The following is a 13,098-nucleotide window of genomic DNA, read 5'->3' as shown; positions in this document are numbered from 1 at the left end:
CTGGAAACTGCAGTCTGTCTTCTGTCTCTATCACTCCGCTGAAACTGTGCGTCAAGGTCAGCGATGACCTTCAATTTGTCAAACCCGAAAAGTACGTCTCTACCCCATTTTAACAGGCTTCAGGCGTTTGATACATCGCACTGCTGCCCCCCACCCCTTACAACTGCCATCCTCACATCAGGGACAACTCCTCCCATCTCTGTTTTGTTATTCCTGCTTTACACAACCTCTAGATGTCCAAGGTTGATCAACTCTTGACATTTTCTCATCTTTAGTCTCACTCAACGACTTCATCAATTCCTGTAGCTGTAAACAGCCTCCATGCTCATGGCACCCATTTCCATTAGCCTTTTCCTCTGAACCCTAATTTCCCCTGTATAATCAGAGGCCTTTCAAATGTATTCTGCCCATGCAAACTCCAGCATCCACATCCTCGCCCTTCACTGTGGGTCTTCCCCTCTCAGCACCATATACTCAGTTGCTCTGACCACAGCCCTTGGATCCATCTCTACGACACCCCTTGGCCTCGCCTGTCACATCCCATCCAGCGCTAGGAAGTCCCCACTCTACCTCCAACATGGGTCTCAAGTCTGAGCTCTCCACGTCTCCACCACTGCGACCCCAGCCAGAGGAACACCACCTTTCACACTGGCGTGGGTGGCCCAGACCCTCCTAAGGGTCTTGAGGCCAGTCTCCTCAGAACATCAGCCACAGTTCTACCCACACAGCAGGTTGGATCATGACTCTCCCATGCTTTAAACTCTTTACAACTTCCTTGCTGTGAGCTTTGCAAAGAAAAAAAGAAATCCCCAAATTCTTATCATGGGCTCAAGACCCTACAATACCAGATTCCTGTATCCTCTCTCACTCCAACCCAGGACCATTCTCCTGCTCTCCCCTGGCTTGGACCACAGCGGTTTGCTCTCATTTGTTGAAGTGCAGGAAACTCCCTTTGGTCACGAGGTCTTAGCACAAATTGTTACCATAGACTCTGCCAACTGCTGACAACTCCTTTTCTCCTAGGTCTCAGTTTCAAAGACAAATCCTTGGAGAACACTCCCCCGAGTACCCTGTCGGATGTGTAACCACCCTGCATACGTCCAAGTATTTTCTATCTCAGCCCTTTCTCTCCCCTCATGACACTGATCACAACTTCCCAGGACTGTGTTTCTTAACACTTGCCTCTCTCCTGAACCCTGCGTCCTTGGAATGTCAGTCCCAAGAGGCAAGGGGCCTCCCTGTCTTCTTCTCTGCCGTTATCTGCAAAGCTCAAAAACTTCTAAATTGTTGAGCGTGGAAGGAATAAAACCAGGCTTTACCTCAACGTAAAGAAAATCTTCCTAAAAATAAGAGTTGTCTGGCAGTGGGAGAGAGAGCCTCGGACGGGGGAACTGCCTGCCAATGGTGGGAAGAGGGTTCAAGCAGAAAAGTGGGTGACCACTTTTATCCAAGATGACATAAAGGGATTTCCCATGCTGGGTGGGATACTGGGCCAGATCATTCCCTCCACGCACTTTGTAGTTTTATAAATAGCATCCGTAAGGAGTTTCAGGGTAAAAATAGACTCCCAAAGTAGCAGACTTCCTATTATTTTTTTCTTGCATGGAAATTCATTCTCAAGCAGCCCCACAAAACCACTTCATAACCTGACCAGAAGTAACTTCCTGAGGCTAAATCATTGCAGGTCCCCTCTGTGCGCCCTGCCAGATGTGGTTTGGGACGATGACAGCCCACGGTGCCCTTCTTTCCGCGCTGCACGGAACGTGGCCCAGAAACACGCCGGCAGACCAAGGAAACCCTTTTGCGGTAAACCTGAAGACGCGCTCCTCCACCCGTTTGCAATGCTGCTCTGTAAACACACCGGGATCACTTTATTTCGCGTCACGCCCATTAATAATGCAGAGATCTTCGCACGGGCAGGCAGGGAAAATTAGTCCTGAGTGATTTCGTTACTACAGTGTCGACACGACGTCAAAGGGGCTGAGAGAGTCCCATTACAACCGATGTAAAAGCCAGTGGCAGCCGAGGTATCAGCCGTGAAGCTAACCATCACTCGACAAGGCACATTTCCCACTGACCCATCTTTTGGAGTCTCACAGGTAACCCGTCATTCTCATCTACCTCACTGACGAGAACAGGGACCTCAAGACCAATCGAAGATCCCCCCTCCTACTTCTGCAGCTTCCTTCATCTCTAAATTTTCTTAAGTAAAAACATAAAAACGTGGTAACTATTGGTCTCTGCTGGCCTCTTTCCAGGGTTTAATTTGTCGGCAGAGAAGTCACCCCCAAATAAGCTTATGAGGCCGTGAGTTTGTGCTTAAATTTTTTTCTCCAGAAACTTTTTTTCAGGCACATCAACTCTTTAGACTGCAAAAAGCCAAAGATGTTTAAAATTCCTCTTTTTAAATATCCGGTGTTAACAATGCTGTGGACAGGGGCGCCTGGGTGGCACAGCGGTTAAGCGTCTGCCTTCAGCTCAGGGCGTGATCCCGGCGTTATGGGATCGAAGCCCCACATCAGGCTCTTCCGTTGTGAGCCTGCTTCTTCCTCTCCCACTCCCCCTGCTTGTGTTCCCTCTCTCGCTGGCTGTCTCTATCTCTGTCGAATAAATAAATAAAAAATCTTAAAAAAAAAAAAAAACCAATGCTGTGGACAAATAATGTGTGGGGACGCGGTGAGTGTAAACCCTTCTGGAAGGGCTGATGGGCAATACCTTTCCGTTTAAAACACAAACGCCCTTGGATTCAGCAATCTGACTGCTGGATGTTTACCATATGCATGTACTCTAATTAGTAGTTTAAAGTAAGTATACAAGAACGTTCATTTGTAGGACTGCTTATAATAGCAAAAACCTAGAACATTCGAAATGCCTATGAGTGAACCACAGTACCTGTATAAAATAGGATCATATGCAGGGGCTAAAAGAGAAGGAGACAGGTCTCTGTGTGCTGAGGAGGAAAACCCACAAAGATAGATCACGGAATAAAAGCCAGGTTTGTATCTAAACACATCTAAAGACTCAATTCTGAAAACTCTGGAAGGGCATACGAGAAACTTCAAAGCGGGTGCCCCTCAGAAATAGGTCGGAGAGCATAGAGAATGTGACTATCACGTTTCTTTGAAACTCTTCAGTACTGTTCATTCTTACTGTGTGTATTATTCTTGTATTCGTAAGAATAATAGCCAGATGCCGTATTATCCGCATGGTCTGGAAGCATCTACTTGCTCTCTGTAGGAGATGGAAAGTGAGCCTCCTTTCCCAGGCTCCACAAGGCAAACCAGAGTCTACTAAGTGGGTGCCTCGCCACTCCTCTCCAACCAGAGCCTTCGGACGTTGCCAAGGCCCTTCCTCCCTCCTTCCTTTTTCCTTTGTGCACCTAGATGCATGAGTAAAGAAAGTTCAATTTCTGTTCTTCCCGTTTTAGATATATGTCCTCCATCACTGAAAAGCTAACTTGAAAGAAAAGGAATTATCCCATAAGATACCAAAGAGCAACCAGTGTTTCCTCTAATGCTACGTATTATATAGTTATATTATTTCCAAGACAAAATCAAACAAAAGCGTGTTTAACTTCCAAGTACCTATGAGCCATTCTTCCAAATCCCATGAGAACCAGGAAGAGCAAGGTCCAAGGGGCTTTCTTTCCCAATTTAGAATCTTGTGTTTGTCTCTCTGAAAATACTACACAACTATGTCAACTAAAATTGCTTCTGCATGCAAAATTCAAGTACAATGAAGTTGAAAAGGTGGAAGTGAAATCTAGACACAAATTTTTTGATGAAGATCGTAAAGGGTATTTGAATTTGACCGTGTACTTGCTTCATCTAAGACATACTCCCAACCCCACAGAGAAGGAGGAGAGGTAAAAAGGACAGTGACAGGACATCATGCCTCTGTTTTTCCTATTATTTGACCTGAGACATGAGAAGGAAAATCCACTTATTTAGTATCAAGTGACCTTTCCAAATCATATAAAAACAATCTCTAGAGTGCTTTTCCTTTGTTGGAAGACCATGATACATAGGCATTACTGAAATTTATTTCTTTACTCATCATTCATTCATGGATGGGTATTTTTTTTTTTTAAGATTTTTTATTTATTTATTCGACAGAGATAGAGACAGCCAGCGAGAGAGGGAACACAAGCAGGGGGAGTGGGAGAGGAAGAAGCAGGCTCACAGCAGAGGAGCCTGACGTGGGGCTTGATCCCACAACACCGGGATCACGCCCTGAGCCGAAGGCAGACGCTTAACCGCTGTGCCACCCAGGCGCCCCTGGGATGGGGTTTTTTTTGGTTTATTTTTGTGTTTTTCGCTTTGGCTTTACCGATGGATATAGAAAAGAAAGCCAAATGTCTACTGCAAAAAACTCCAACATCTAGTGAGCTGAAAAACCGCTCCCACTAAATTGGACTTTGTATAAGCATTCTGACATGCAGACACACAAAGTGACTTCATTTTTGGTTGGGGGCGGGGCATGCATGTAATTAGTGAAATGCGTGGACTAAGGCCAGGTGCACTGAGCTGTCTGTGGTACTGAAAATGACACCAAAGCTGCAATGTACTGAGCTCTGTTCCTGCAAAGCCTCCTCACACTATTTTAACTCAGGCGCTTCCGACCATGACTCACCTGAACCGTCTTATTTTGCCAGTGTGTGTATAAACATTTTATAAAAGGTCACACTGACTTGCTTTCCAAGGTTCTCCATGGAAATGTCAGGGCCTCCCCAAGCCTCATTAAGCCATTCCGGTGGACAGAGAGCCAGGACGTTGGCTAGGACACTTTGCCTGAACACGGTGAGAAACCCTACCATGTACCAGAAAGCCACACTTAGCTAGCTTTTGCTACCCAATCACCATGCTGGTATGCTAAACAGAAAAAGAAAAACCGTCATTTTAGACAACATGCTACCTCCAAAGATAGGCTCTGATTGGCAAGAGAACCCCTACACTTAGTTCTTCCACTCGAAGCTACTCAGCATGTTTGGAATTGTTAATAGTAAACTGAGATGTGCCTTCTTGCTTAAAAGTTATGAAAGAAATACAACTATAGCAAGGACATCAACAAGCAAAAAAAAAAATTGGGGGGGCACAATGCATCATTTTCCATTTTCCACACATAGACACATAAGCCTGTGCACTTAGTTTCACCGGGCTTCAAGGTCAACTATTTTGCCAACACAGCTGACTCTAATATCTGGATAAATTAGCACGTGTATTTTCTGGAGCTTGACTCTTAGCTCAGGGTCAAGTTCATGGGGCCCTCTTCCATTTTACATGTTTTAAAAAAGCATCTCAGATAAACATTTGGAGCTTCAGCTTGAGAAAGAAATCCCCCTTAGATAAAACACGGAGTGAGAAAGCTACAACCAAAACAATGGAATGATACGACCCAAGCATCGATTTTGAAATTTGAGTGTGGCTGGTTTAACAGAAACTATGTATCGTGTAAAATAAACCCAGTTGTAAAAAACGAACATTCTGGGGTATTTATGTCACCCTAATAGAGAAATTCATGGTGCTTATAAGTTTTAGGGGAGCAACACATGTCCTCATTTCTGTCACCAAAGCTATACATCTTCTAATCAATATATCCACGCATTGGTGAAAGAGAAATAGTCCTCAAAACTCTGTGAGTGGAATTCCAAGTGTGAAAAATCTGTAAAAAAAAAAAATATGAGTTCTTGTATTTTTATTAGTTTCTAGAAGTTTCGAGTTCTAACATGGTACCCCCAAAATTTTAATAACACATAACATTTGGCTACTCCTCGCAAACTACTGTAAGTTATTTCAAAAAACCCTCCCAATCATTCTTAAAAAGTCAGCGTTTTCAGGCAGACGCTTTGCTCTTGATGGGAATATCATCCCATGTCTCCCCAAGGAATGCTCGCCTAGCTGTGCGCTTTTCAGAAGGAATGAAGGCTAATGCTCAATAAAAACACCAGCAAGTTCTCTCTCCAGCTGAATGAAGGAAAACCACTTCAGTCGCCGAGCAAAAAAAAAAAAAAAAAAAAATTGTTTTAAGTTACTTGATTTTTAAAAACACCTGAGAAAATTTTACAAGGACCTTTCAAATTTAACCTATTCGTATACTAAACTTGTAGAGAGAAACCACGGGCTGAAAAAATGTCCACGTTTCAGGGGCCTCTGTCAAGTAACAGAACGCAGCAGGAAGCTGTCTGGACCAGAAGATGGAGGACAGGGCCTGGTCGCACTCCACCCTGCGCAGCTGTGCCATCTGGCAAGCCAGCTACTCACCTCTTCTGACTTCGGGTTCCTCCTCTGGAACCTGAGTCAAAGGACCATTCGTTCTATTTTGTTCCTCCCAGCTCTAAATGTCTGCTCTTGAAGTCAAAATGAGAAGATGCGCTCATTATGGGTAAGCCACATTTTAGCATCGCTGAAGAATGTTCGAAAGAATCTCAGAAGCCCAGGAGCACAAGCCCCGAATTAAAACAGACCTTGCTGATTAAGAGGTCAGAGTTCTAGTGTGGTTCGCCTCCTTTCGCCAACGCAGTGTGATTACTTACCTCCAAATAATCTCACTCTTTCTAATTCTCATTCGCTAACTTTCTCCCTTCAGAAGGACACTGTGCAAAGTCTTTGCAAATGTGAAAGTAGGATGAAATCACTTTCCCTGCTCCTTTGGGGTCACGGGCATCTTTGTTTTGTTTGCAGGACAGTGAAAACTGGTTTCTTCCATATTTGGTGTGTGCTTGCTAATGACTAACCTCAAACTGATTTAACATAATTAATATTAAATTATTTAAATGACAAGTTCTCTATGATGTTTTAAATTTAAAGACAACTCCTAAGGGAAAGCACCCTAAATTGAAGGGTTTAAGGGTTCCCACAAATATCCAATGACTGCTCCAAAAAAAAAAAAAATCAGAAAATACGTATTAGTGTAAATTCTAAACTGGAAAGTCCCAACCTTACTTCATTTTTGAAAACTCAAGTTATTTTAATATTAAAAAACCTTAATATTCCTTTGACTGAAGGCTACAGCAAAGTAAACAACTCAGAAGACCCATGAGTTTTATACGCATATTCTGAAATTGTTTAGTAATAGCCAAATCCAACAACAGAGTTCCTGGCTGCATTTAAACAAAACATTTCCTAACCAGACGGCTCACAAGGGCAGTGGCCTTTGCTCTTAAATGACATTTTTTAAAAGGGCAATGCAATGGCTGTAGCTAAAAAGCAACCAATCCACCACACAGACAGAATTTGTATTGTAACCTTAGGACGGATTTTTTTATTTTCTTTAATGCCTGGGGATATAAAAGAGTTTGAGTTTTTTCTCATGTCTCATTTACGTATATTAGATAGGAATATCTCTCAGCTACATTATAGAAGATGGTATACATACGGACGGACACTATCTTCCATAATGACGCACCCATGGGGAACAGGTGTATTGAACAAGAATTCGAGTTTACCCTACAGGTGAAGGCTAGTACGTAATTGGCCTTAGGGAAAACAAACGTAGGGACTGATTTAGAGAAGTATATCCACCTGAGGAAGAGAGGGGACACTCTTGAGCGTTTAACAAATACGACCCAGACTGTTTACATGCTGCACTGTTTTGTTTTGAACTTCTTGCAAGAACAGGTCAGATGCTAAGGCAAGACTACAGCATGTGTCTTCTCTAACCTCCAGCAAGGACAGGAGGGTTTGGAAAAAGCTGCCTTGTGCTTCTCCAGGCCGGCGGCAGCGCTGTGGGTCATTCATAAATAGCAGAATCTAAGTTACCTGTATTTCCCTGGCGTGGTACACGATGATCAGCCCGAGCAGGATGATTGTGGAGAGACTGATAAGGCATTTCAGAGCTAAGGAATACAGTGACGCCTGCAACACAGTCAGACAGAAGCACTTTTAAGAACCCACTACTTTTAACCACCTTCCAGGGTCCCCCCTTGTGAATTCAGTCCCCAGCCAGTGAATCTGAACTCCCAGGAGGAGGAGGAGGGGTGCACCTGTCTTGGTTCTGTGATCTGTCAGATCACTTAGCCTCAAAGGGAAGCGAGAGGAGAGCAGGCGGATGGCCAGGCAGCGGGTCCGCGCCATCACAGACTCAAGCGCAGATCCCGGCTCTCGAAACCCAGAGGGAGTTAGTCCTGAGTTTAAGCGCTTTGGGTTGAAAGGGGCCTCCTAAATCCCGCGCACCTGGAAAGCAACGGAACACGCTTTCCCCCACTGACTCCTGGAACCATTCATTTAATGTGCCCAAAGGCGCTGGGCACTCACTGCCTCCAGAACTTTGGCTGCGCGCAGAAAGCCTCCCTCTCTCGGGCTGCCTCGCGGATTAGGGGTGCGCGTCTGAGCCATGCTCGCTGTCCCGGCGGGCACCTGCGACCGTCCCGGGGAGGCTCGGGGCTGGCAGGCAGGGAGCTCCCACCAGGGCCCATCCCGACCACCCGGCGTGCGGCCCCGAGGGCCCGGGAAGGCTGGGCAGCGGTTCTAGCGCCTACCTTGTCGTAGGCGCCCCACGACAGCTCGGTCTCAATGACCATGACGACGATGCCGAACATGCCGAAGATGAGCGCGTAGTCGCTGAGCCGCTTGCGCTTCTCGAAAAGGGCGCGCCGGTGGCCCAGCTTGTAGCCGATGTTCTGGTTCTTCTTTTTGCTGGACTTGGTGCCACTGCTGCTGCCATGCCCGCTGCCGCCGCCGCCACCGCCGCCTCCAGCGCTGCCGCCGGCTCCGTAGAGCGCCAGGTTATTGGAGTTGTTGTGCTCCGGCTTAGACACCACGATCTCCGGGGCTGAGGACGAAGCGGCGGCGGCGGCGGCGGCTGCAGACGGGGAGGACGCGCCGCCACCTCCTCCGACGGACGCGGGGGGCTGTAAGGGCTGCGCCTCCGAGTCCATCTCGTGCAGGTTCCGGCGGGACGCGCTCAAGTTGCTGAGCGGCCGCATGACGCCCCCGTTGTACCTGCAGCTGCTCATGGCTATTTCGGTGAAGGGGTTGCTCTCGCGGCGCGCCTGGGGCTGGTGGTGCTGGTGGTGCGCCGGGTGCGGGTGGTGGTGGTGGTGCGAGAGCGGGGGCCCGGAGCCCAGGCTGCCGAGGCTGCCCGTGGGGCTGGCGGCGGGCTGCAGGCTGTGGCACTGGTGGTACTGGGAGGCGGACGCCGGCTGCTGCGTGTACTGCTGCCGGAGCGCACTGGCATGGCTGGACGGCGTCAGCTCGCTCACATTGAGCTGGCTGCCCCGGCGCGACGAGCAGCAGCAGCAGCACGACGAGCCCGACAGCGGCGAGGAGGTGCGGGTCCGGAAGGCGCCGCCGGGCGAGGAGGTGCGGAGCAGCAGGGACAGGTTATCCCCCGCCCCCGCCCCCGCCGCCGGGGCACCGGAGGAGGCGCAGCTGTTGCACCGGAGGCATGGGCTGCTGCCGCCGCTGCCCTGCTGCTGGTGCGCGAGGTGCGGGTGGTGCTGTGGGTGCGGGAGGGACGCGAAGGGCGGGCACGGCTTGTCCTGGCTCTGTTGCTGCTGCTGGCAATGCAGGTGTGAGGAGCGCGGCGGCGGCTGCTCTGAGAAGAAGCCGCGCTGGAACTGCAATGGGGTTTCCATGTCAGGGCTGTTAAAGCTGCAGGGAGACCAGGCGGTGGTGCACCCTGCGCAATGCGTTATGGTCGGGAGCGGGGACTCCTGCTGCTGGTGCGAGGAAGGGCCCATGCCGGCTCCGGTAGAATCCAGGCGGCGAGTCCGATTGGTTGGGCGCACCAAAACAATGGGCATGACATCACCTGCGGGGACCGAGACTGAGTTTGCGGCGCGCGCGGCTTAGGGGAGCGTGTGTGTGAGAGAGATGGGGAGGAGGGAATCTGCAGGATGAGAACCCTGGGGTGCGCAGGGCAGGGTGAGGGCGCGGGGGCCCACCTGCTGATTGGGAGCACGGGTGAGCACCACCGGGGATGGGGAGCCCCCGGGCAGTGCACCCGGGTTGGAGGGGGGGAAGAGAGGAGAAAGGGGAGTCCCTCCCTCCCTCGCCGCCGCCCCCCTAGCTAGTGCCGGACATGCAGGCTAGATCACCTGCGCCGGGCACTGCAGCACGTTGGGCCACCCCAGCCGTGGGTCAGGCGCGGGGACAGTGCGGAACCCCTGCCACTTGTCCGCCCGCGTGCACGCCTCGCAGGGCTGCAAAACAGCAGCCCCCTCGCCTCACGCCCACCTCTCCCTAATTGTCCCGCGGAGAGTGGGCCGCCGGCTGCCCGCCAAAGAACTGCGGGGGCACCCGCTTTGGAGAAAAAAAGTTTGGCGACTGGTTACGCCGGTGCAGCAGGACTTGGGGAGAAGCCCGGGGCCTGAGCCCCGGCTTGGTCGCTTCGAGTTCCGAGGGGGCCCCGCGCCCCGACCGTCCCCAGTCGCTCGGTTCCGGCGCCCGGGAGTCGGGATTGGCTGCGCCGCGCTCCGGCCCGAGTGCGCTGCGGCGCGGGGAGGGTTAACCGCCTCGGCACCCGGGACGGGGGAGGACGGGGGCGGGGCCGGAGGAGGGGATCCCCACCGTCCGCGGGAGGAGCCCGCGCGGGCTTCCCGGGTCCCCCTGGCGGGGGCGGAGGGCTTTCCCAGCTACCGCCGGCTCACATTTGCGCCTTCTGCGGAACATGAGGGGCTGGCGCCCCCGGCCGCCGGGTCCCCGGGCTCGGGCGTTCAGGCCCTCTGGCCGCCCCAGTGGGTGGGTCCGCGGGCTTCTCCGGCGGTGGAGAGGCGGTTTGCTCGAGGGTCTGGGGGCTGCTCAGCGACCGCCGGCCGCCGGCGCCTCCTCTGTTCCTCTTGGTCCTCCCCACCTGCAAAGCACAGACACAAAGCAATGGCGGGTCACAGATGCGCAAACCCTGAGCATCTCCTCCGCCGGCCGAGCCCCGACTGCGGCCGCGGGTGGGAGAGGGGCCTGGCGCGGGCCGAGCCGCCCGGTTCGTTACAGCCTGGCTGGGAAATTATTAATAACGAAAACCCCGGCTGGGTGTCCACTCCGGGGCCAGTGCTGGAGGTTTGCTGGGGTCAGGTATAATTATTTACTTTCTAATAAACCAATAAAAATTGCATTTTGTGTCTCACGAATTTCCTGCAACGTGTTCTTAGGGTTCTTCACAAAGCGGTAGGGGACCCTTCTCGAGGATTGTTACTGCTCTAAAGCGCTTCTCCTTCGTATTTCTTTGTACATTGAAATTCCAGTCTCCCCGAAAAGGACGTGAAAGGAACTAGCCAGCTGAATATTTGTTTTCATTGTAAATCTCAATTGGAATGCATGATTTTTATGATCGAGATTATAATGAGTTAGACCAAGAAATTAGAGTGTAAGCAGATCACCCTCATTAGGTAATTGGAATTCTCAGCTGGATCCAATTTCTTGATTTTCTACTCGGCAGCTGCCTTAAAGTTGCTTACCAGGTACCTTGTCCTGAGAGAGAGAGAGAGAGAGAGAGAGTGTGTGTGCATTTTCAATGCCATGGAGTGAATAATTCATTTTAGGATATCCTTTGGACATGGGTTAAACAATTTAAATGTTTTGTACGTGCAAGTAAACAGATCTAGAAGAGGAAAAAAAGGGGGGTTGTTTAAGGCCCACAGTCCTCCGCTGAAGATCATGAGTACTGTTAGAAATTTTATTTTTCAATAGTCTTGGTCAAGAGTAGAATTTGAATAGCTAAAAAGTGGAGGCAGCATTTTATGTTTATACTCTATCCTGATTTGGGGCAATTCAATAAAACTTGTTTAGAATTATGAAGCTCATTGAATCACTGGGGCAGCCGAGTAGATGATGCAAGAATTGTGTGGTGAGTGTGGCCATTAAAAACAATTCTAATGAGCTGGGTTTGAAATGACAACGAAAGCTGCCAAACTAAGTTACCTCTGGTGTGAAACAAAATTCAACTCAAGCACAAAATCAATCATATATCTATTTTCACTTTATAACATTCTATAGGCTTCTGCTAGTAGCTCTATGCAGCTGAATTGAATGAAAAGTTTGATTCCTCTTTACAAATTAAATTCTTCAAGGAAGTGTTACCATGGGAAATTAATACTTTCTTTAGCCTTTCATAAATTTAGAAGAAAGATGACACAGATGCCTCCCCAAATATCACAATTGTTGCCAGCATCCAATTAGCTATAAGGTTCTAGAATGACTAAAACACCGTAAGTAATGGCTACATTCTATGCGTCAGACTGACTTTCTCAAAAGCAAGTTCAAAGCTTCAAATAGAGGTTGCATAAACAAAATAACAGGGACAAGATGTATCTTTTGCCCTGTGTATCTCTATGCCTTGGCACGGGATTGGGTTCAGTACCATGAATCACGTAGAAACAAAGAGTGTTTACGAAGATTTATGACAATGATGTATGGAGTTCCCATTGCTCACAGAGGGGGCTCAGGGGGAGGATGGGATGTATGGAGTAGGAAAGATTTGACCCACAGCAGGAGGAATTGTCAGAATAACAAAACTCAGATTCACAGTGTTTCTGCCCATCTTAATATTAAAAAAAAAAAACACAAAACATGAAATAACAAATGTGAAACTCACTGTGACTGGAGAGAGAGAGAAGTCAATCAGATGTATACCATCTTTCTGTTTTAAGGAATCATCTGATCACACACACACCCAAAAATCGCCTTGCTAGTAAATGTCTATGTTTCAAGAGTATGAGAATCCTCTATCAGTGTGATTTTGAAAAACCACAAGATGCCCCCAACAACGTCACGTTTCATTTTTCATCTGTGTCCTCATAACTTTCTCGTTTGGGGCATCTTACACTTTTGGGTTATGACAAGGGCACATGTAAGAAGTTCTTGTCACCATTCCTCTCTTCTTTATAAAATTAACAAATGAATCGCAAACTTGTATGTAAACCTTTAAAATATGGATACCGTCATTTTGCCTTTTTTCCTATAAAAGATGATAGAGATACATGTAACCATGTCAAGCCATTGGAGCAACAAAGCCAATGTTCTCCCACAGGGATGGTGCCCTGCACACAAGAGACACTCATTTATAACTATAAGACCAAGGAGGGAAAGAGAGAGGGAGGGAAGGAAGAAAGTTCGAAAGAAAAGTCACAATACAAGGCCCTGTAACCTCTGCCGATAAGCTTTT

At 48.7% G+C, this 13,098-nt stretch overlaps 1 protein-coding gene across 1 annotated transcript in view; it reads right to left on the bottom strand.

Moving 5' to 3' along the window:
• The window catches only part of KCNN2 (potassium calcium-activated channel subfamily N member 2), a 292,412-nt gene that overhangs the window by 132,439 nt on the left and 146,875 nt on the right, over nucleotides 1-13,098 (bottom strand). The window contains exons 2-4 of the mRNA XM_034655880.1: nucleotides 10,589-10,791; nucleotides 8,477-9,750; nucleotides 7,758-7,853 (exon numbers count right to left, since the gene is read on the bottom strand). Of these exons, the coding sequence (XP_034511771.1) occupies nucleotides 7,758-7,853; nucleotides 8,477-9,750; nucleotides 10,589-10,610 (1,392 nt within the window). The 5' untranslated portion in view covers nucleotides 10,611-10,791. The remainder of the gene's footprint in view (nucleotides 1-7,757; nucleotides 7,854-8,476; nucleotides 9,751-10,588; nucleotides 10,792-13,098) is intronic.

Source organism: Ailuropoda melanoleuca, chromosome 3 (assembly GCF_002007445.2).
Source record: "Ailuropoda melanoleuca isolate Jingjing chromosome 3, ASM200744v2, whole genome shotgun sequence".
Taxonomy (NCBI): Eukaryota; Metazoa; Chordata; class Mammalia; order Carnivora; family Ursidae; genus Ailuropoda; species Ailuropoda melanoleuca.
The sequence above is the reverse complement of the archived record's forward strand: the minus strand, read 5'-3'. Positions and strand labels throughout refer to the sequence as shown.